Genomic DNA, 22,380 nt, shown 5'->3' with positions numbered 1-22,380 from the left:
CAGCTTCTGCCTCGACGCTTATTGACTAGCCCCCTTCCCTCTCAAACAGTACTCTGCTTGCCCTTATAGTATTTCCAGTCAGATCCCTCTGGCCAGTCATTAGGTTCTCCTTGGAATTGTGAATCTGTGGCAACTAAGAACTGATGATTTATTTTATTTTTTAAAATAGAATCTCCACTATCATAATCTGACCCTTTCCCAACTCTCCTTTCTTGTATAAAAGCCAAGTTCTGGTGTTAATTGCCATCACAGAAAACCTTCCAAGTATGTAAAGACCTTTTAAAAAACCCCACAAACCAACAGCCTAGCTGTTTCTTGGAAAACTGCCATCTGAACCCCTATGCATTGCATCTCTTCCTGGCTTTAGTCAGAAATCAACTGACAGTTTATCTCTTCATACAGTTCACTCTTTACCAGTGTTAAAATGTAACAACAGGGTTTTGTTATAAATATCCTCTCACATTGCAACTGTTTCTTCACATCCTTCTGGTAATTTAAATGCATGGTTTTGTTTTCTGTATGTCATATTTATTCTTTGTATGGCATCCACTGATAAGCTATGAGCTATCAACATGTCTCTTTCAATTCTGTAACTTTTTAAATGGTGAGCCTGAGGTGAATGAAGCACAAATTAAGCTGCTACACACGCACTAAAAACAATAACTGAAAAGTACATCCAGGTAGTGCTGTCGTTTTAGTGTCAAATATCACAGTTAAATCAGTTAAATATAGTCTGGTGCTTAAAACATGGGAAACCAGGTGTCAGGTTAGCAAACTGGGGGGAAACAATTCAAAGTTGCAACACTATCACAGAACTCACCCCTTTTTTCCCTGGGAGCATTCAGACAGAGAGATTGTTGTCTTAGTTTTCCTGCTTATAATGCTAGCACTTCTGTCCTTGCTTCTACACACTGTTACACACTGCATTACCTGTTTCATTATGTAATTGTGGCTTTTTAAAACTGTGCCCAGTAGAGTCTCCCTCCCTTGGAATGTGTGAGCAATAGGAATGTGTGTTGTTTTCCTCCCTTGCTGCTTCTCAGAGTGGTGGGGAAGAAAGCATGATATTCTCTCTACTGTGCAACCTGGAGAGAGGATGAGTAGGCAGGTGGAGGCAATAGCTGTCTTGGTCACACTTTCATGTTCTGGGCCCAACCCATTGCATTACCCAGAAGTTCTGCTCCAGAAATGAAGAATATGTTGCAAGACTACAGCTCCCATAATTTCTGACCTTTGGCATTCTGGCTGAAATGGATGGGAATTCGAGTCAGTCAACTTCTGGAGGACCACAGATTCCTTAGCTTGGTCTAAAATCTGTGCAAACTTAAATACGGTCCAGTTGGTTGGGAAATATTTTTTTCCCCTGATTCTCCCAAGTTGCTGCGTTATTACATTCCTGGAAGTACCATTTGCTGATTGCTAATGGCAAATGAATACATTTCTTTCTTGGGTAGAAATGAAGATTCTTTGTGGCTGGCACGTTGATTACAATTTTCAATACAAAAATACCAGCCTGAAGTGTACCTTCTGTGTTAGTCACAGCTGTCAATCTCGGCAAATCATTTGGATGTAAATTTGAAACATTAGTGTCTGGGGAAAAACTCAACTTGAAAGCTTAACCCCTCTTCCATTTCCTGCTTTTTAAAGTCAAATATTCTTGCTTTGGGACGCGGGTGGCGCTGTGGGTAAAACCTCAGTGCCTAGGACTTGCTGATCGTAAGATCGGCGGTTCGAATCCCTGCGGCAGGGTGAGCTCCCGTCGTTCGGTCCCAGCTCCTGCCCACCTAGCAGTTCGAAAGCACCCCTAAGTGCAAATAGATAAATAGGTGCCGCTTTATAGCGGGAAGGTAAACGGTGATTCCGTGTGTGGCACTGGTGCTGGCTCGCCAGTTGCAGCTTCGTCACGCTGGCAATGTGACCCGGAAGTGTCTTCGGACGGCGCCGGCTCCCGGCCTCTTGAGCGAGATGAGCGTGCAACCCTAGAGTCAGTCACGACTGGCCCGTACTGGCAGGGGTACCTTTACCTTTTTATTCTTGCTTTGTTTTTGTTTTGATTTATGGAATTGGGAAGGGGTTGTTGTTGTGATCATGGTTAATAAAATGGAAATTCTGTTCTTCTTTTCTGCTCTTTCTTTTGATCTAGAAGAATCTCAAGGTGGTTTACCTAAAATGCAATGTACATCCTTCTATTCCTTGTTCCATACTTCACCACACCCCCATATCCAGTTCGCATTAGGCTGTTGCCTGGATGCATGCTTCTTACTTCCTCCTCTGGCCCCTAGGACTGAAGTATTTTCATTGTCCAATGACAGGATTATGTTTGGAGATCTTCTGTATCTAAAACCCTGCAGATTATCTGCTAGGGTTCAAATCTAACTATTTAGCTGTGTCTCCCAAGATTTTCTGTTCTCATTTTGCCAGGACTCTTTCTGAAATGAGTTTAGGATTGTAATTGTGCGGGTAGGATAGTAAATAACTTTCAGTGATAAGATCCAGGCGACTTGTTGTTCCAGGTCCAAATGATTTGAGCCTTGAGCCATCAGTGCATTTTTTCTACTGAAGAGTATTGGGACTGACTACCTGCAGAATAGGATAATAGGTTAGATTGGCTCATTTCTTGTCTTTTCAATAACTTGATGTGGGATACTAAGATCTCTTGAAGTAAGTTTCCCCCCTTAATTAAGAGGCTTCAGATGATCCTATATCTGCTTATTAAGCTGAAACAATGCACAGGCCTTTTACTCATGCACAGAGCCCCGCCATACAAGCTGTGATTAAATTTCTTAATTAACCATCATTTCCTGTTTTGTCCGAACTGGGGGACTATGGTTAACTGCTCTAGGAGAAACCAGGATATTAAGCCATATTTTGAAGTTGGTTATGCAACTGCATATAACATTGCATTGTCTATTGCATTACATAATGAACAGCCTAAAGTTTTATTTCTGCATAATTGCAAAGAGGCACTTGGAACAGCTGTTCTATTTTTCACTTTTCTGGCAGCTAGAAGTTCTAATGGTTACTTGGAGCACTCAATTCTGAAAGAGCTTGATTTAATTTTTGCATTATCTGTTGCTTAGCAACTGATGAGGGGAAAATTTGTTCTGATCTAGGGAGAATCTCTTGTCCTTTTCTCTCCCCCTTTCCCAAGCAGTTATATCTAATTGTGGCTTCCCAAGTTGTTGGTGGAAATAGCATCTTGAACTTGCTAAAACACGTTCTATTTAAAAACCCTCACTGCTGAAACTTACAATACATTAATATATTTGCTTCATGCCACAAATACAAGCAGCAGTCAGTGACTGACAACCTAAACTCCATAAGCAGCCCTTAGAAGGTCACTTACTTATCTCTGTCCTCCTTGCCATGTTGCCACTGCCTGCATAAATGGTTAAATGTCACGTGCTTGCTCACTGGTGCTTATGGCAAAACAGAAGGAAGTCATAGGTATTAAATGTCCAGAACCTGTCTACAGTTGCCTTTCTCTCAGAGCTTGAAAAGCCTGATGGCATAGTCATGGGTCCTTTAAATTATAGCTGCTCAGAAGATTGGTACTGCTGTGAGGGATGGCAAAGTAATCTTTACTTTGGATGTAGAGATGAAACTTTGCACATTAGTGGCACTCACACATTCTATGGTGGAATGTTAAGCCAGTTGTAGAAGAGAGTATTGCAACTTGTATAAACCTCTGCGAGCAAACGACTATTATAACCTTTTTAGTATTTGTCTGTTGGCATAAGTAGATTTGGCCCATAATTCCTGTTTAGGTCCATTTATCCTATTTAAATACATTGCTTCAAAATGCAATTATTTTGGTGTTTGAAAAAGCGTTTCTTGCTTGACTAGATTTTGTTAGTTTTAGCCCCAAGCTGTTTTAGCTGTAAGCTGCAACAAGAAAATGTCAGACCAAAGGAACCACTTAAACAATAAGTAAATCTAAGTGATCATGGAACCAAAGTATAAACAACGTTAAAATGTACACAGCAATTTGCTCGTAAAGAAGGAAGCTATTTTTGGTGTGGTTTTTTTTTTAAAAAAAATAAAATAAAAGCTTCCATCTCAGGTTCATTCAAGCCACAAGAGGTTTGCCATTGTTTCACAGCTGCCAAGGCAAAAGTTTCCATAGTTTCGACTCCTGCCATTGTTTTCACTGACCAGGATAGATTATTCTTTCTGCTGGTCTGAATAGTTTTCTTAATTTTTCAGTAGCTTATTCATTGCATTTTATGAGATATAACCCAATCTCTCCACAGGAACTATGGAAATAAAAAAACATATCAGGTGAGGGATATCAGATACCTGATAACATATCAGAGCCACCGTCTGTCCCCATTTTAGTCGCCTTCCATGATTTAGAATGTGACTTTTTGCAGTGGACAACTTTTTGTAACCACGAGGATTCCTTACACATTTTGCAATCTGGATTTTACAAGACGTATTCACGGAGGCCTTATAACTATTGGAAAGCCACAGACCCAGGAAGCTGGATCTAGCATGCTTATAACCCTGCTGCAGCCCCATCACGTGGTAACTTCCCCATTGCCATACCTCCTGAAGAAGGCTACAGTGGAATTGTAGGGAACATTGTACCTCTACAAGTATGATGCCATAACTTAAACAACACATAGAATCATAGGCATGTATATCCTTTATTTGTCTGAAATTGTGGAGGAAACTCACTGAAAATGCAGAAGGTTTGGAACACTCCTTGGCATGAAATCTGATAGGGCTATTAATAGGTGGAATTAATTATTGCATATCAGGGTGTTTTTAATCCTGCCAATAAACAAAATCTCTGCCCAAAAATAATGTATTTGCGTTTGGACTCCAGTTTGTGTTCAGTGGCTACATTTCCTGAAAACAGTACGTAGAAGACACATATAGCTGAACCATATGAGCAACTTTGTGAAATCAAACATTTGAGTCAGAAAAAGATTGCATCTGCTTGCTTAGATTAAGTCTTGAAAGTCATAATTCTACTGTGTATGAACTTTCATTTCTGCTAGGTAATATCACAGTTTCAGCCCTCAACAAGAATTGAGGGGATTTCCCTTAGGTTAGGTGCTCATAAAATAGACCTGCCAGATCTTATTCTGAAAACAAAATTGCATTAGTTGTACTGTCAAAAGGGTGGGTAAAATATAATAGTTGTGCCTAGTGGTAGCCAGTTTGTCAAGTTCTGCTAGTGCAATAGGGCTTGGCCCCCTTCTCCTCCCTTCTTGCCCACCTAATAGGCTCTGGAGAGAACCCACAGATTGGCATGTGGGGCAAGAAAGAGGGAGATCATTCCATTAGACAAGCAGAAATGGTTGTACTGATGCAGCAATCTCCTTAGTGCTACTTTAAAGTCCCCTATTTCAGTTCCATATAAGAGTAGGGCATAAAAGTTTGATTCCAGAATTATAAATGTCACAGCCTTCCTCTGAGTTTTCAAAAAATACTATATGAATCATCAATTTATCCTTTCAAAAAATCAAAATCAAAATCAAGCCATATCTAGATGGCCAAATCTAGATCTGTGTACTAGAGCTAAAGAGAATTAAACTTGGAAAGCACAAATTCTTTTATCACATGCTTGATTATATAGAAATCAACATACTATTTGTGTTTTGCAGATTTGAAGTCAAATACCACCATTCTGGTGTTTATTATAAATCATGGAATAATGAATTATTCTGTTTTATACAATGGCTTTGTTTTCCTCAAAAAAAAAAAAAAAATCTCCCAATTGTCTCCCAAATATTTAAAATTAGTGTACGGTATTAAAACTAATAATAGTTGATAAAACTAATATCATGTAACTGTGGCTAAACTATATCTCTTTCTTATGTCTCTTTGTAGATTGCCTCTTTAAGTTATGTCCCATGAATCGCTATTCTGCACAGAAGCAGTTTTGGAAAGCTGCTAAGCCAGGCGCTAACAGCACAACTGATGCTGTATTGCTCAACAAGCTACATGTGAGTATGGTACTGATCTTGATCTTCATCTTATGCTACTTTTTGATTTCAACATCTTACGTTACAGTACTTTTAGATAATCATTTTACACACACACACACACACACACACGTAAGACTGTTGCCATGCTGCAGTTCATATGGCTTTCAACAGGCAGCCATGCCAACTCCTGCATGGTGAACGACACGCAGGTGAGCAGGCAATTAGCGCTGGTGGCAGGTTGCCTAGGCGAGCTGTTTAATTGAGTGGAGTATCACTTTACAGAGCGGTTTACTAAGCTACTCTGGGAAGCACCTTCGCTCTCCTTTAAAAGGGGGTGGGGGTTGTTGTGATCTGTGAGGGGAGGTGCTTGGAGCAAACTGCGAAGGGATGGGGAGGTGTGAAGGGTGGGGGGTGTCTTTGTTTAGGTGTGGACAAAGGTGGCTAGCAAAGACGTAGGCAGATGGGTCTTCTCAATACATGCTTTAATGTGAACAAACCAAACCCAGGTCAAATTGGGGGGGGGAGAATCAGAGATGATGATACTTTTTCTTAACATCTGCAATCAGCTATATGTATAAGAGAGTGCAAGAAACTAAGAGCATAGAAATGAGGTGTGAAGGGTGGGGGGTGTCTTTGTTTAGGTGTGGACAAAGGTGGCTAGCAAAGACGTAGGCAGATGGGTCTTCTCAATACATGCTTTAATGTGAACAAACCAAACCCAGGTCAAATTGGGGGGGGGGGAGAATCAGAGATGATGATACTTTTTCTTAACATCTGCAATCAGCTATATGTATAAGAGAGTGCAAGAAACTAAGAGCATAGAAATGAGGGACATGGGCATTGAATAGATTTTGCACAAGAGAGCTCCACAGGGAAACAATGCCTACCCCCTTTCAGGTAGGGGCTTTCCCCAGACCTGAATTATAAAAAATGTGGTAGCAACATGGCAAGGAAAGGCTGGGAAACCTCTTATTACACACTAGTTTCTCATAAGAAGCCTGTTGCTGAAAGTACTCATAGTTTAGACAGGTACGTTGGTGAGGTTGACTGTGCCTGAGTCTGCTTCTTTAAAAAATTAGACTTACCAGTTCTCATCTATGCAGTAAGCAAATCTCTTATTATGAAAGTGTGGTGTGAGTAACAACATATAATTTTTGAAAATAAACTATTCTACATGGGTAGTGAAGAAAACTGGAATAAGCTTTATGTCTATCTTACTTTGAAAATAAAGACTTAATAATTGAAGTCAGATGCTTTTAAGTTCTTTTATTCCTGCAGTTTGTAGCTGGCTTTACACAAAGTACATAAAATACTTTTTTTTTTTAAAAAAAAATACTTTTTATTGACATTTTTCAATAAACAAAAAACAAAAACTAAAAACAAAATAAAACAATCTTTACAATCAATCTTAATATCGCCTTATTTACATTGCGCTGAGTCATGCCTCAACTTCCTTAAATAAAATACTTTTTTTAAAAAAATATTTCCTACATAAAATACTTTTTAATGAAGTACATAAATACAAGGCAAAGGCTTACACTCAAGTTGAAATAGGAGCATATTTTAAACAAGTGATTATTTTATTATATTCCCATTATAAAAAAATACTGGGCCTTTTTTTAAAAAAGAAAACCTATTTGAAATGTGAGTTTAAAGCCCTAAAACTTTAAACCTTTAAAGCCCTAAATGGCCTTGGCCCAGTATACCTGAAGGAGCATCTCCACCCGCATCGTTCAACCCGGACACTGAGGTCCAACTCCAAGGGCCTTTTGGCGGTTCCCTCACTGCAAGAAGCGAAGTTACAGGGAACTAGGCAGAGGGCCTTTTCGGTAGTGGCACCCACCCAGTGGAACGCCCTCCTATCAGATGTCAAAGAAATAAACAACTATCTGATATTTAGAAGACATCTGAAGGCAGCCCTGTTTAGGGAAGTTTTTAATGACTGATGTTTTAATGTATTTTTAATCTTTTGTTGGAAGCCGCCCAGAGTGGTTAGGGAAATCCAGCCAGATGGGTGGGGTATAAATATATTATTCTTATTCTTATTCTTTCCTCTTTGCCCTAATTCTGTCCTTTCTGAGAGGGATGGATATCCTTTCAGTGATCAGTTTTGTGACATCGTGATCAAGACTCACTAAATGTTCAGTTTTGAATATAATACGTTTCATTCCGAATAAATGTATATAGCTCTTGCGTTGGCACCATGTGTTTGGCATGCTTTGGCCTGAAAATACCCCTGCACATATCGATCTAGCTAGAACAAATCAAATGCTCATTGGACTATGCTAAGTTCTTCTGGGAAAGGAATGAGACATAGTTAATCCAAAGAACCAGCAGAGTGTATAATTGCCAAGTGTATTAACTCTTAATTTATTCTTGGGAAATAATTAATAACGGGTTGACCTTGCATGTGAGGTCAGTTCCACATATTAAAAACTACCTTCACTGGATGCTTGTAAACCTTCACTGTAGTCACAGCAGGTACGAGTCTGTCTTTTAAAAGCAAATTTGCAACGGCCCACAGTGTCTCATGACCAACTTATTCTGAAACAGAAGGGTTTCAAAAACAATAGATATGACTTGGATTGTTCAAAGCAAGCAGATTATTATTATTATTTTAAGATCTCTGCCTCAGCAAGTCATGGATCTCAGTGCTATACTTAACTATGGCAGACAAGTGATGGATTTCTATCATATACAAGAGTTTTTAAAGGAACAGCTCATCCAGAAAAATCTCCGAGCGTAACAATGATAATTTGTTTTATCAAACCTAAACTACACACATGGGTATATAAAAAGAAAAGCATTTAGGAGGGATAGCGGAGTTTGTTTTTCAAGGAAAACATATTTACTGGTTCACAGCTGAAGCATGTGCCTGTAGACCGCAGACCTAGACACCACAATTTCCTGTAGCAGTAAAAGTTTAATTACGGCAGTTTTATTACAGCATGAACCTTCATCACAATACAGGAAGACTCTCCTGCGTGAGTGCCTGAGGGCCCTGCTCTTGCCACTTACCATCTGGCTTGGGGCGGGGCCTGGGGCCTCACAAGGACTGCTCTGCTGCCCAGGAAGACTCCCCTGTGGTGAGTGCCTGAGGGCCCTGCTCTTGCCGCTTACCATCTGGCTTGGGGCGGGGCCTGGGGCCTCACAAGGACTGCTCTGCTGCCCAGGAAGACTCCCCTGTGGTGAGTGCCTGAGGGCCCTGCTCTTGCCGCTTACCATCTGGCTTGGGGCGGGGCCTGGGGCCTCACAAGGACTGCTCTGCTGCCCAGGAAGACTCTCCTGCGTGAGTGCCTGAGGGCCCTGCTCTTGCCACTTACCATCTGGCTTGGGGCGGGGCCTGGGGCCTCACAAGGACTGCTCTGCTGCCCAGGAAGACTCCCCTGTGGTGAGTGCCTGAGGGCCCTGCTCTTGCCACTTACCATCTGGCTTGGGGCGGGGCCTGGGGCCTCACAAGGACTGCTCTGCTGCCCAGGAAGACTCCCCTGTGGTGAGTGCCTGAGGGCCCTGCTCTTGCCGCTTACCATCTGGCTTGGGGCGGGGCCTGGGGCCTCACAAGGACTGCTCTGCTGCCCAGGAAGACTCCCCTGTGGTGAGTGCCTGAGGGCCCTGCTCTTGCCACTTACCATCTGGCTTGGGGCGGGGCCTGGGGCCTCACAAGGACTGCTCTGCTGCCCAGGAAGACTCTCCTGCGTGAGTGCCTGAGGGCCCTGCTCCTTCTTGCCACTTACCACCTGGCTTGGGGCGGGGCCTGGGGCCTCACAAGGACTGCTCTGCTGCCCAGGAAGACTCTCCTGCGTGAGTGCCTGAGGGCCCTGCTCCTTCTTGCCACTTACCACCTGGCCTAGGGAGGGCCTGACAGGCCTCACAAGGACTGCTCCTGCCACTTACTATCTGGCCCAGGGTGGGGCCTCACAAGGATGGTTGTTGCCATTGATGCTGCTACTGCCCAGGAGGACCCGGAGGAGTGCAGAGCCCTTTTTAACATGTTTTGTTTTGTTTTTGTTTTTTAATATTTCCTTTCCTTTTCGATTCTATATATGGGGTGGGATGGATGTTTGGGTGGGCTGGGGAATTTGTTAGATTTTGATGAATTTGTAATTTTAGCAGTTTTTGTTTGTATTGTTGTATTGTTTTCTGGGTTGTTTTTGTTTTTTGTTTTTACTGTTTTAAGGTTTTATTGTTCTAGGCTGCGAAAGAATAATATTAATTGCCATCAATGGAGGCCACTATGAGGCCTGGGATTGCTACCGTGGAGGGGCGAGGGAGGTATGGCGGTGGGGGCAGATGTTACAGGCGAAGGGGATCGAGATATGGATACGCTCGTACCCTTTCCAATCTGCGCCCCATCCCGAGGGACGAGGGTAGGGTGAGCAAGGATTACTCACCTCCGTCACTGGTGCTGTGCAATGCCAGGTCTATAGGCAATAAAACCGCCACCCTGCGAGATTTCTTTATCTCGCAGGGGGTCGACCTGGCTTGTGTGACGGAGACCTGGGTGCGCGAAGGGGCAACAGTTACCTTACGAGAGATGGCGCCCCCGGGTTTCTCTGTCCTCCACCAGTCGCGGACTGTGGGCCGGGGGGGAGGGGTGGCATTATTAATCCGGGAAGATTGTCCTTTCAGGGCTCTACCATCGCCATCGATCCCCGGCATTGAATGTGTTGGCCTAGTGTGGGGCTCCGAGGAGAGCTTGGCTGTCTGGCTGGTGTACCGGCCACCTAGCGCACCAGCAGCCACCCTGTCAGGCCTGCTGGAGGCGGTGGCCGGCTGGGCCTTGGAGTTCCCTAACCTATTGGTATTGGGGGACTTCAACATCCATGCCGATGCCACTCCCTCCTCACAGGCTCTGGACCTGGTGTCTTCCATGGCGACACTAGGGCTCTCCCAGTTTGTTTCGGGCCCCACACATCAAGCAGGCCACACGCTGGATTTGATCTTTGGCGTCGGTATAGATGTGATCATGTCTCCTCCGACGAAGGTGCCATGGTCTGATCACTACGCTCTGAAAGCCAGGATTGACTTTCCACCCCCACCCTGCTTAGGTGGCGAGCCAATTTGGGCTCGCCCGCAGAGGCTGATGGACCCCGAGAGATTCCGCCAAGCCTTGCGGGACCTTGCTCCCCCTGGCGACTCATTGACTGAGCTTGTTGAGGGCTGGAATGCCCAGCTCCAGGCAGCCATCGATGAGATCGCACCTAAGCGCCCTCTGCGACCCCGCAGAAACCGGGCTCCCTGGTTTACCGAGGAGCTTCGGAAAATGAAGCGGGACCTCAGACGGCTAGAGCGAGTATGGCGGGGTGCCCGTGACGGAGCCTCAAGAACATCTTATAGGGCTTTTATGAAAACCTACGAGATGGCGGTGAAGGCTGCTAAGAAGTCATACTTCTCGGCCTCCATTGCATCCGCTAGCTCTCGCCCAGCGCAATTATTTAGCATAATCAGGTCTTTAACGTCCCTTGAGGGACAGCCAAATTTAAATAACAAATTGACACACGGCTGTGAGGCATTTGCGAGCTTTTTTGCGGAGAAGGTCTTGTCGCTCCGCCATGACCTCCCTGCCAATTTGGATACAATAAAGGAACTGGAGGCCCCTCGACTGTCCTCGGGTCCAGTATTGGACCACTTCGACCAGATATCCCCAGCCGATGTGGACAGACTCCTCCGAGCTGGAAAGCCCACCACTTGTCCTCTCGACCCGTGCCCGTCTTGGCTGATTAGAGCGTGTCCAGACGAGGTGCGGGCCCTCCTGGGGAATATCATCAATTTGTCCCTTGGCACGGGGACATTCCCAGGGGAACTGAAGGAGGCAGTGGTGCGCCCGCTCTTAAAGAAAACATCATTAGATCCTTTAGATCTATCCAATTACCGCCCGGTTTCGAATCTTCCGTTCCTGGGTAAGGTGATTGAGAGAGCGGTTGCTGAACAGCTTGGTGGGTTTCTGGATGAAACATTGGCTCTGGATCCATTCCAGTCTGGCTTCCGCGCTGGTCATGGGACCGAGACGGCTCTGGTCGCCCTAACAGATGACCTTCGTAGACAGCTGGATCGAGGCGGGTCAGGGCTGCTGATTCTTTTAGATCTATCAGCAGCTTTCGACATGGTCGATCACGAACTTTTGGACCACCGCCTTACCGACGTGGGGATCCAGGGCACAGTCCTTCAATGGCTGCGCTCGTTTCTCTCTGGTCGGGGACAGAGGGTGGCGCTTGGGGGGGAATTGTCATCGCGCCACTCCTTGGTGTGTGGAGTACCTCAGGGCGCGATACTCTCCCCGATGCTTTTCAACATCTTTATGCGCCCCCTCGCCCAGCTTGTTCGGAGTTTTGGGCTGGGTTGTCATCAGTATGCCGATGACACCCAACTCTATCTGTTGATGGATGGCCATCCTGACTCGGCCCCAGACACACTGACCAGATGTTTGGAAGCTGTGGCTGGATGGTTACGTGGGAGCCGGTTGAAGCTAAATCCTTCGAAGACAGAGGTCCTGTGGCTGGGACGGGGCGATATGGGATTGGGGGGGCAACTCCCATCTCTTGCGGGGGCGCAATTAGTGCCAGCACCGTCCGTTAAGAGTTTGGGTGTAATCTTCGACACCTCCCTTTCCATGGAGGCGCAGATTGCAGCTATAACAAAGGCGGCATTTTTCCATCTCCGCCAAGCTAAGCAGTTGGCTCCTTACCTCTCTCGCCCTGACCTAGCCACTGTGATCCACGCGACGGTCACCTCCAGACTGGATTATTGTAACTCGCTCTACGTGGGGCTGCCCTTGAGACTGACCCAGAAACTCCAGCGGGTGCAGAATGCTGCAGCGAGACTCCTTACGAGGTCTTCACTGCGAGATCACATTCACCCGGTGCTATACCAGCTGCACTGGCTCCCGGTGGAGTACAGGATCAGGTTTAAGGTGCTGGTTTTAACCTTTAAAGCCCTATATGGCCTAGGACCCTCGTACCTACGGGACCGCCTCTCCTGGTATGCCCCACAGAGAAACCTACGGTCTTCAAATAAAAACATCTTGAAGGTCCCAGGCCACAGAGAAGTTAGGCTGGCCTCAACTAGAGCCAGGGCTTTTTCGGCTGTGGCTCCGATCTGGTGGAACACTCTGTCACAAGAGACCAGGGCCCTGCGGGACTTGACATCCTTCCGCAGGGCCTGCAAGACAGAGCTGTTCCACCAGGCCTTTGGCCAGGGCACAGCCTGACTCCCTCCCTCGGCAATCTTCGCAGAGCTCTGGCCCAATGGTTGCTAGTGGCTTGAATTAATTAATTTTTATAATGAATGATTTTAGAATGTTGTTTATGTTGTACCTTTGTACTGTTTTATTGTTGTTAGCCGCCCTGAGCCCGGCTTCGGCTGGGGAGGGCGGGATATAAATAAAAAAAAAATTTATTATTATTATTATTATTATTATAATGCCATAATAAAATGAGTTAGCCTTCAAGATGCCAATGGGCTCTTCTGTTGTTTGTTCCGCAAACAAACTAATATGGTTAGAAGATGCCAAAGTGGTACCATGGTGTGTATTATTGCATGAATCTCTTGCCAGCATAGAAACACACAAGCATCTTAGTGTGTGAGGACTGTTCATTGAGAATTCCTGGCACAGTCTTTGCGGAACGTGAAAGCAGTTTCCTGTCTTACTGTTTTTGTGTCATGTGGGTTTGGAGTAATCTTTAAGGAAACGTTAAACTCCAATATTTAATTACTTGCATTTTTGGCTTGTGTGTCTACCAATGGAATTCAGCATCTTCTGTTGCAGATCAACCAATGCGAAGGGTCAGGTTATTTTAAGCTAATGCCATTTAAGGGATTTAGGAATCTGGGACGCTGAAGTTTTTGACCGGCATCAAAAATCAATGCTCCTTTTGGAAAGCTGACACCTAGTGGCCTTTTTATATACTGCTTGGTTTGATTTGTTCTTCAGCATCAAAAGTTGGTCGTTCCAAGCGTGTGCCCCTTGTGTGTAAGCCATTACAGTACTGTCATTTTGTGATGTTTATACTTGTTAACCCACATCTAGTTCTTTGCCACCTCTGTCAGCAGCTGAAGACCTCAACTGAGAAGTTTACTCTGGCTGATGGTTTTGAAAGTGCTGTGAAGTTTCCAAGCAGAACCAATGATGAAACATTTTGTGACTCCAGGACACTGATGGAGTTCACACATTACAACACTAAGCCAAACCATGGCTTAGCACAAATTAGCAGTTGTGTGTGTTCCTGGACCAAATATTGTGGACCAAGATTACTCCAAGTGCTCTTCCTCTGGTCCTTCTGCTCCCATGCTACCCAGGACTAACCAAAGTGTCTTCCTGACCCAAGTCTGACTGAAATGGATCTAGATAAATATAATAGCTTTGCTACTAGTAGACAGTAACCTCATATTTTAGGTTTCTTGGTCTTGTGAATGCTTTTTAATTTCACACTTTTGGGATTCTGAGTATCAAGAGTTGTGGGACCCTATACTTCCATTTAACACCTTTCAAAAAATGTTCACTTCTTGAAAGAATAAAGTGTAAGAAACACTTGAAGTATTCTCTTTCATTTTTATTTTTGTTGTTGTTTAAAGTATGGATTAGAGGAATACAATCGTTTGGGTTTATATCCCTCTTCTTGTCTAACCTTGTTCCAAAATATCCTTCTTGGTGTTCTGCAATGTAAAGCCACTTCCAGCATGTTTTAATGGAAAGCTGACTACCCTGTTTAACAAGCACGCCAAAAAGGAATGTTTGTCTTAGGAGACATTCTGTGAAATGCGAAAGATGACTTTTCTTCCACAGTGCAGGACTTCTTGTTCCTTTTGTAATGCACTGTAGGCCACCATTTGTACATGATGGAACTGAACTAGCCACAAACCATCTAGACGTACATTTTAGATCCAAGCTTTCTGAAAGACTGTATTCCCTCATACGAACGTGCCTGGGTTTATATACTTGAGGGAGGCCTTTCTCTTAGTCATTCTTCATGGCTGCTCCAAAACTTTGGAACTCCCTCCCTAGAGAAGTTAGACTGATTCCATCCTTGTACTGACTGCTTTTAATGAAAGGGCTGGTGTTGTGCTGTTTTTACTGTAATTGTCGGTATGTTTTTTAATGAATCATGTATGTGTGTGTTCCAATCATCCCCCCGTTTTTAGCTGTTCTTATCTGAGCTGTAAGCTACCTTGAGTCACTGTCAGGGAGAAAGACGGGATATAAATAAAACAACAACAGCACATATTACTTTAATTCATAATGTTGCCTTTTATATATTTGTGTAGCTCTGTTTTGGGGAAACTTGAGTCCTGATTTGGTTTTGGGTTAGTTGTGGGTTTTTTTTGAAAATGCTTTAAAGTACAGTGGTACCTCGGGTTACATACGCTTCAGGTTACACACGCTTCAGGTTACAGACTCTGCTAACCCAGAAATATTACCTCGGGTTAAGAACTTTGTTTCAGGATGAGAACAGAAATCGTGCTCCAGCGGCGCGGCAGCAGCGGGGGGGGGCATTAGCTAAAGTGGTGCTTCAGGTTAAGAACAGTTTCAGGTTAAGAACGGACCTCCGGAACGAATTAAGTACTTAACCCGAGTTACCACTGTATAAGTAAAGCTAGATGGTTTTAAAACTAGCATTCAGCAAAGGGCCGACCTTTTAGACTTCCACAGTATTTTTCCTCCCTAGAACTCTGTTCTTTCCAAACTTCACCACTGCCTTGCTCTCCAAGCAGTCTTCATAAAAATACTTTTGTTTGTTTGGTTGTTTATTAAAGCAAGCAAGTGGTCACCCAGTTTCCCACCCTTGCTTACCAGCATTCTTTTTTCCTTTGTAGCATGCTGCAGATTTGGAGAAGAAGCAGAACGAGACCGAGAATAGGAAGTTGCTTGGCACGGTTATCCAATATGGCAATGTTATTCAGGTATGCTTCAGCTGTGTTTTAAGAAGTCTCTGTGAACCTGGCACCCATAATTCTATGCAGCTGTATATGCCACACAGACTGGCTTGAATTGACATGAAGTTGCAACTTCATTGTTTTGCAAGTAGAGATGCACAAGCATCATAGGCTTTCTTTGACTCACAAGAGGTTGTGCTTTAGTGAGCACTTGTTGCCCTGTGTTGTCACAGCACTTTGGGCCTCGTACTTTTTATCCATATATATGTAGGCATTCTTCTAAGGGGTTAATGTGGTGCAGCAGCTAGAGTGATGGGTTGGAATATGAGAGACGCAGGTTAAAATCCCAATAAGTACCGTATTTTTCCATGTAGATTTTTCCATTAGACGATGTTTTTTATTATAAAAAAAATGCTAAAAGCTTAACAACTCTGGGCAACCTCCCCCCATTTCCTTAAATTGGGGTCCCCAAAAATAGGGGTCGGCTTATACACGGGGGCATGTTATACACGGAAAAATATGGTACTTGATGAGTGATAGATTGGCTGCTAGCTTTTGTAGCCTAGGCATCTTTGTAGCCTTTAGCATCTTCCTAAAGCTGATACAGGGACGCGGGTGGCGCTGTGGGTAAAACCTCAGTGCCTAGGGCTTGCCGATCGCATGGTCGGCGGTTCGAATCCCCGCGGCGGGGTGAGCTCCCGTCTTTCAGTCCCAGCTCCTGCCCACCTAGCAGTTCGAAAGCACCATTAAGTGCAAGTAGATAAATAGGTACCGCTTTATAGCGGGAAGGTAAACGGCGTTTCCGTGTGCTGCGCTGGTGCTGGCTTGCCAGAGCAGCTTCGTCACTCTGGCCACGTGATCCGGAAGTGTCTGTGGACAGTGCTGGCTCCTGGCCTATAGAGTGAGATGTGCACACAACCCTAGAGTCTGTCAAGACTGGCCCGTACGGGCAGGGGTACCTTTACCTTTACCTTTAAAGCTGATACAAGGGTATATGCAGTAATAACTTTAAGGTATTTATAAATATACTGAGTGAACATTTAATGCTCTTTATAGCATCCTATATAGCTCTTAATTATATTGGTATTCTACAGATTTTTACTCCATAGTCAGCAGTATTCCTTCAACTATGGAGAATTTTGGGTAGGTTTCAAGTTTTAGCTTGACCACTCTGTGTAAGAAATGTCTTGGGATAATTTTAAGGGGGCCTCAAAATCGGAATTGTCTTCTGCTTTCAACCTCAGTATGAAGTACAGTATGTGAAAGCATTAAGGAACGAAAGGAATTTTCTCATCGTTCCTATGAAAACTTTGACTATTGTAGTCAGTGGGATAAAATTTTCTTTCGTTTTTGTTTTAATTGCGTTTGTGGTGTCCTTCCCCCTCTTTCCCCCTTTTTTCTTTTTAACTTCTAGCTTTTGCACTTGAAAAGCAACAAATACTTGACGGTAAATAAGAGACTTCCAGCTCTGCTAGAGAAGAATGCTATGAGGGTGACTCTGGATGAGGCTGGCAATGAAGGGTCCTGGTTTTACATACAGCCCTTCTACAAACTGCGTTCCATAGGAGATAGTGTAAGTTTACAGGATTGTCAGAGAAAACGGTGTGCGGTGCAATATATTGCAAAGCTGTTTCGTCAGTAGCTTACTTTCTTGTGATTAATTAAATGCACAAGAGTTTATACAGTATACATGTCTGTCTTTCCTGGACTGAAGAGAGTGGGAGGTGAATTGCTATGGCAACAAATGTTTTGGAAACAAGGGACATTTTTTAAAGACTGGAACAGTAGCCATCTAAATCTCCACTTACTTCAAATGGTTATGAAAACACTTAAGTTATTTTGTTGATGTATTAATTTGTTCTTAAGCTAAAATACAGCAATGCACCAAGCATTTAGTTTCCCGATCATAAAATGATTGGGAACTTTTTTAAAAAATTACTTTAATTGCAGCAAAAACTGGGGGCGGGGGCAGCATCCATGAAAGTTGTGTGCCAAAATGAGCATTATATGACATCCTCTGTTGTTTGCCCATTTGCACAACAGAAATCTACTTGTGCAACTGGATTTCTTGTTCCCCTCTTCGCCCTCCAGCCCCCTGGGCACCCTCCAAAATCTGCTACAAATAGTTTCCTAATCCTCTGGAGCATAATAGGGAGGCACTTGTGTGGCTGCATGGGGACAAGAGAGGAAGGAGAAAGCCTGTTGGATCTCACCCATTCACTTTGAGGTGCCATGGTAGTCTCCATTAAGACTATTAAGAGCCATTAAGAGCCAGTGTGGTGTAGCGGTTAAGAGCGGTGGACTCGTAATCTGGTGAACCGGGTTTGCGTCTCTGCTCCTCCACATGCAGCTGCTGGGTGACCTTGGGCTAGTCACACTTCTCTGAAGTCTCTCAGTCCCACTCACCTCACAGAGTGTTTGTTGTGGGGGAGGAAGGGAAAGGAGAATGTTAGCCGCTTTGAGACTCCTTCGGGTAGTGATAAAGTGGGATATCAAATCCAAACTCTTATTCTCTTCTTCTTCTTCCATTGCTTTTTCTGTAACAGTTTAGCATGTCTGCCCCTCAGTTACATGGGGCTAGTATTGTTCATTTCTTTAAAAGTTGTATATATCCCCTTCAGTAGAGCTGAATATGTAATAGTTTGTGCATTTTAAGAATGAAAATGTTAAAATGCATTTCAAAGCCTGGGGGAATAAGAATCCCTTTGCCTCTAACAATATGTGTCAGACACGTTTCTCTAGGGCAGGAAATCGACCTACAGTGCCTTCCCTGAGAGTGTGCACCCTCTGATCACTGCACGCCTTATCTCAGGCAGGTTGGCGGTGGTAGGCATTCCTTTAAGAACCTGCGTCCTAAGTGATATATTGTCCTAGGTGATATATTGAATTGTGTTTGGAAATGGACCTGAAGGTTCTTTTAATACTATTGAGATACAATCTCTAATCCAGGACTGATTTATGAGAATGTATTTTGCTTTGATTAAACTTTCCAAATAGTCTTCAAAGACAGTATAACATAGTATATTAGGCAAAACTGGATGTTACTAGAACATACTGGCTAGGCTGCCTTTGTCCAATAGAGGCTGCAACTGGCACGCCAGCCTAATCTGAAGAAAGGCAGAGAAAAACCTAGGCCACTTTGGATACAGCTGAATCTAGGAGTACCCCCAAAAATACTAGCTCTTTGGGGGAGAATTCTCTCTCTCTCTCTCTCTCTCTCTCTCTGCAGATAACTTTCTCACAAAAACTCAGGACTGAGTTTCCGTTTATTGGCCTTCATCCAGTTCATTGCTGATTCCAGGCTTTTGTTGGGAATCTTTAACGTGGCGCATTATAATTCTTTCCATGACCTTGATTTCCCACATAGGTGATTCTGTGGCAGAAGATGTAGGACTGAGACGTTTTTAAATATTTTTTTGTTTTGCTTTATGGAAATAACATGAAGGACATGGCAACTCCAGTATACTCTTTCTTGATAGTGAGGCTAGATAATTGGGTGCTGTAGCTGTGAGATTCTGAAGCTGATGAAGTTTTGATGCACCTCATATGCCCCTGTTATAATAGTGCAAACAGGAAACACAGCCAATTACTGTATCAGGTTGGCCAAAGCACTTTAAATAGCCAGTTTTCAGGAGAGGCTCCAGATTATATTGCGGTACACATTTTTTGTGAGAGTGATTTAAACGTAGCTTTACTGAGGATATGAACCCTCTTCAGGCATTATTTAAATGTGTTTGTTACCGTGTGAGGAAGAGCAGCAGGGACAAATGCATAGCCTTTACGCTTGGTTGCCATTTCTGTCACCTTCCAAATTATGGAAGGCAACAATATGACAGGGAGAGCCTCCTGTCTTCATGGAGACTCCCTGTACCTGTTAGACCTCTGATTGTTCAGAGTTCTGAAGTGCCCTGGAACCTACAAAAGGTTTCCTGCTTCAGGCAGCTGCCTTCCATGAATGACTTGATAAGCAGCAAACTGTAATGATGGGGGTGGTGGAGCTGGTATTTTCCATCCTTGCTGTCTCCCCCCCTCCCATGTTTGTGAACAATTTAAAGTAATGTCTCAGTACTGCTGTGGAAATACTGCTCAAGAGTCAAGAGCTTCATTTAAAATGCATTAAGCATCATTATTTTTAAAGAGAGGTTTCCGTGACTCATGATAACATGCACTAGCGAAGGCGGATAGCATCGCTGAAGTAAACTATTGTTCGCTATTTTGCATTTTTGGTTATACTTTTTGATGTTGTTGAGTCATGTCTGTGAGAGAGATGATAAGATATTTTAATCTCTGAACTATCGTGGATGGAAAAAGACTCACTTTGTCAACTTTCAGATTAACCTCGAAGTATGAATGCTGGTGGAAGGAGCACTAGAAAAACGGTGCCTCTGTCTTGAGTTCCATTCCTTGATGGTCAAACAGTCCATCCGAAACTTTGTTTTTCAAAGTTTCCATGAGGCAGAACTGAGCAGCAGCTGGTTGTTGTATTTGCAGAGATCGTGGCTCAACCATTCTGTGTTTCTTTTCCCCCAAGAGGCAAAAGCGCAACCTGAAACCTTCATTTGCACCTGGAAGTGCCTCATTTGAATGTCTGCTAACTCCTCCCATACTCCATCTTAAAACTTAACAAGATGTGGATATGGAGGACTTGACAAACACCAACTGTTGTTCTCTCTTTCTCTCCCCCCTACCTGTTTTGTTTGTGTGTGTTTTAAATAAAACCATCTAGCCTGAAGAAGAGTTCTGGGAAACTCAAAAGCTCACACACTTTTCCATGACATTTCGGTTGGCCTAATAATGGTATTATTCTGAAATGAACTTGTAGAAATATTCTTTTTATTATTCATATTATTTTTTGAATTTTTGTCCTGCCCTTCCTCTTGAACGGGACAAAGGGTGGCAAACAGTATAAACAATACAACAACATAAATGGAGGACCACAACCAAGAAGGCCCTGTCATGTGTCAGTGTCATCCATTCAGCAGCACCACTAACAGTGGGCTTCCTTCAGAAGGTGACATTTTAGGATGCTACTTGGGTTATCAAGCCATTTATGGGTTTGTACTCTAGCACTAACACTCTTTAATTGGGCCCTGAAGCTTATTGGTAGGTGGTGCAGCACTTTCAGGACCAATGACACACAGCTCCATTGAACTGTGCCATGCATCAGCCTGACAGCCTCATTCTGGATCTGGCTGATTCAAGCTAATTCAAGGGCAGCCCACAAAGAGAACATTGCAGTAGCACAAACAGGAGGTCACTAGAATTATAGGGGCAACACTGTACCTTTACTCTTTTGTTTTTCAGGTCGTCATAGGGGACAAGGTGGTATTGAATCCGGTTAACGCTGGCCAGCCTCTGCACGCCAGTAGTCACCAACTAGTAGACAATCCTGGCTGTAATGAGGTAAGTTAAAACAAAATACCCAAGCCAATAAAAATTTGTTGGACTATAAACTGGTTTGCAGATTAACTGGAGTAGTTGTTTTAAGCTGCAAATAGAGTATAAATGAGATGTTTCAACACTTACATTAATAGTAATACTACATTAATAGTAATATTGCTATGGCACATCTTTCATCTGTAGATGTGTCATAGCTTTACTAAAGATGTTATTGAAGGACAGAGCCTTGAATTGACCACTAACAGCAAAATTCCCAACTTGCTTATGCAGAAGTAAGTTTGCTAAATTCAAGAAACCTACCCATGTCTTCTCAGAAGTAAGTTATAGTGATTTCAATGGAACTTACTCCTAGGGAAATTGGGTTAAGCTTACCTGGAGGCAAGCCCTATTGAATTCAACTTGGATCTACTTCTGATTAGATATGAGTAGGATTGCACTGTAAGTCTTCTCGAATTCTGAAAACTTCTGCATAAGCGTGCTGTAAATTTTGCTGAGCTAACTAGGCAGCTACATTCAAGTTGTTCAGAATCATAGCTTCAGTAAGGTTGTTGAACTAAGCTTTGTTGTCTGTTTCTATACCTGTCTCCTAAACTGTAAAGATTCCCTGTATTTTTGGTGAATGCTCCCACACTTAACTATGCTGCATGATTGAAATTAGCTTTGGGAGTGTTTGCGCTTTCACCAGAAATTCCATTCATCAGACATCTCTCATTAGATAAAATGTAAAGAAATATACACTAATAAGAGTACATTCATTTGTAAAAAATGGAATATACAACAGGATAGACAGGAAATCCAAAGTGTTGGTACATATATGATTTTGGAATAGTTTTTTGTCCTTGTTTCTTTTCTTTAGGTATATAAACTTTGTATACATGCTGAAAATTATAATAAGCCTTGTGATGTAATATGATAATGTTTACTGATGTAACATAAGAATGTTAATAAATAAATAAAATTCCAAAAAAGGACAGCTCCCACCATGGTTAGCAAGCCCTCAATGAGAGAAATTCCTAGTTAGCTTCAATCATTGTTTCCATTACCATTTCAGATGTTTCATGCACACTGCCACTTCCCTTGCAAAATTTATATCACCGATGAAGCGTGTGTGTGTGTGTTGTTTTTTTAAAAAAGGCAACAGCTGAACAAAAGTATTTCATAACAATTCATG

At 43.3% G+C, this 22,380-nt stretch overlaps 1 protein-coding gene across 8 annotated transcripts in view; it reads left to right on the top strand.

Annotated features, from left to right (window-relative positions):
* ITPR1 (inositol 1,4,5-trisphosphate receptor type 1) overlaps positions 1 to 22,380 on the top strand; it is a 217,209-nt gene that overhangs the window by 61,409 nt on the left and 133,420 nt on the right. For all 8 annotated transcript variants that reach the window (XM_082209117.1, XM_082209119.1, XM_082209121.1 and 5 more), the window contains 4 exons: positions 5,842 to 5,957; positions 15,750 to 15,836; positions 17,224 to 17,382; positions 21,114 to 21,212. In XM_082209117.1, coding sequence (XP_082065243.1) covers positions 5,842 to 5,957; positions 15,750 to 15,836; positions 17,224 to 17,382; positions 21,114 to 21,212 — 461 coding nt within the window. The remainder of the gene's footprint in view (positions 1 to 5,841; positions 5,958 to 15,749; positions 15,837 to 17,223; positions 17,383 to 21,113; positions 21,213 to 22,380) is intronic.

Source organism: Podarcis vaucheri, assembly GCF_965113315.1.
Source record: "Podarcis vaucheri genome assembly, chromosome: 2".
In the NCBI taxonomy this organism is placed as follows: domain Eukaryota; kingdom Metazoa; phylum Chordata; class Lepidosauria; order Squamata; family Lacertidae; genus Podarcis; species Podarcis vaucheri.
This window is presented reverse-complemented; position numbering and strand designations above follow the sequence as displayed.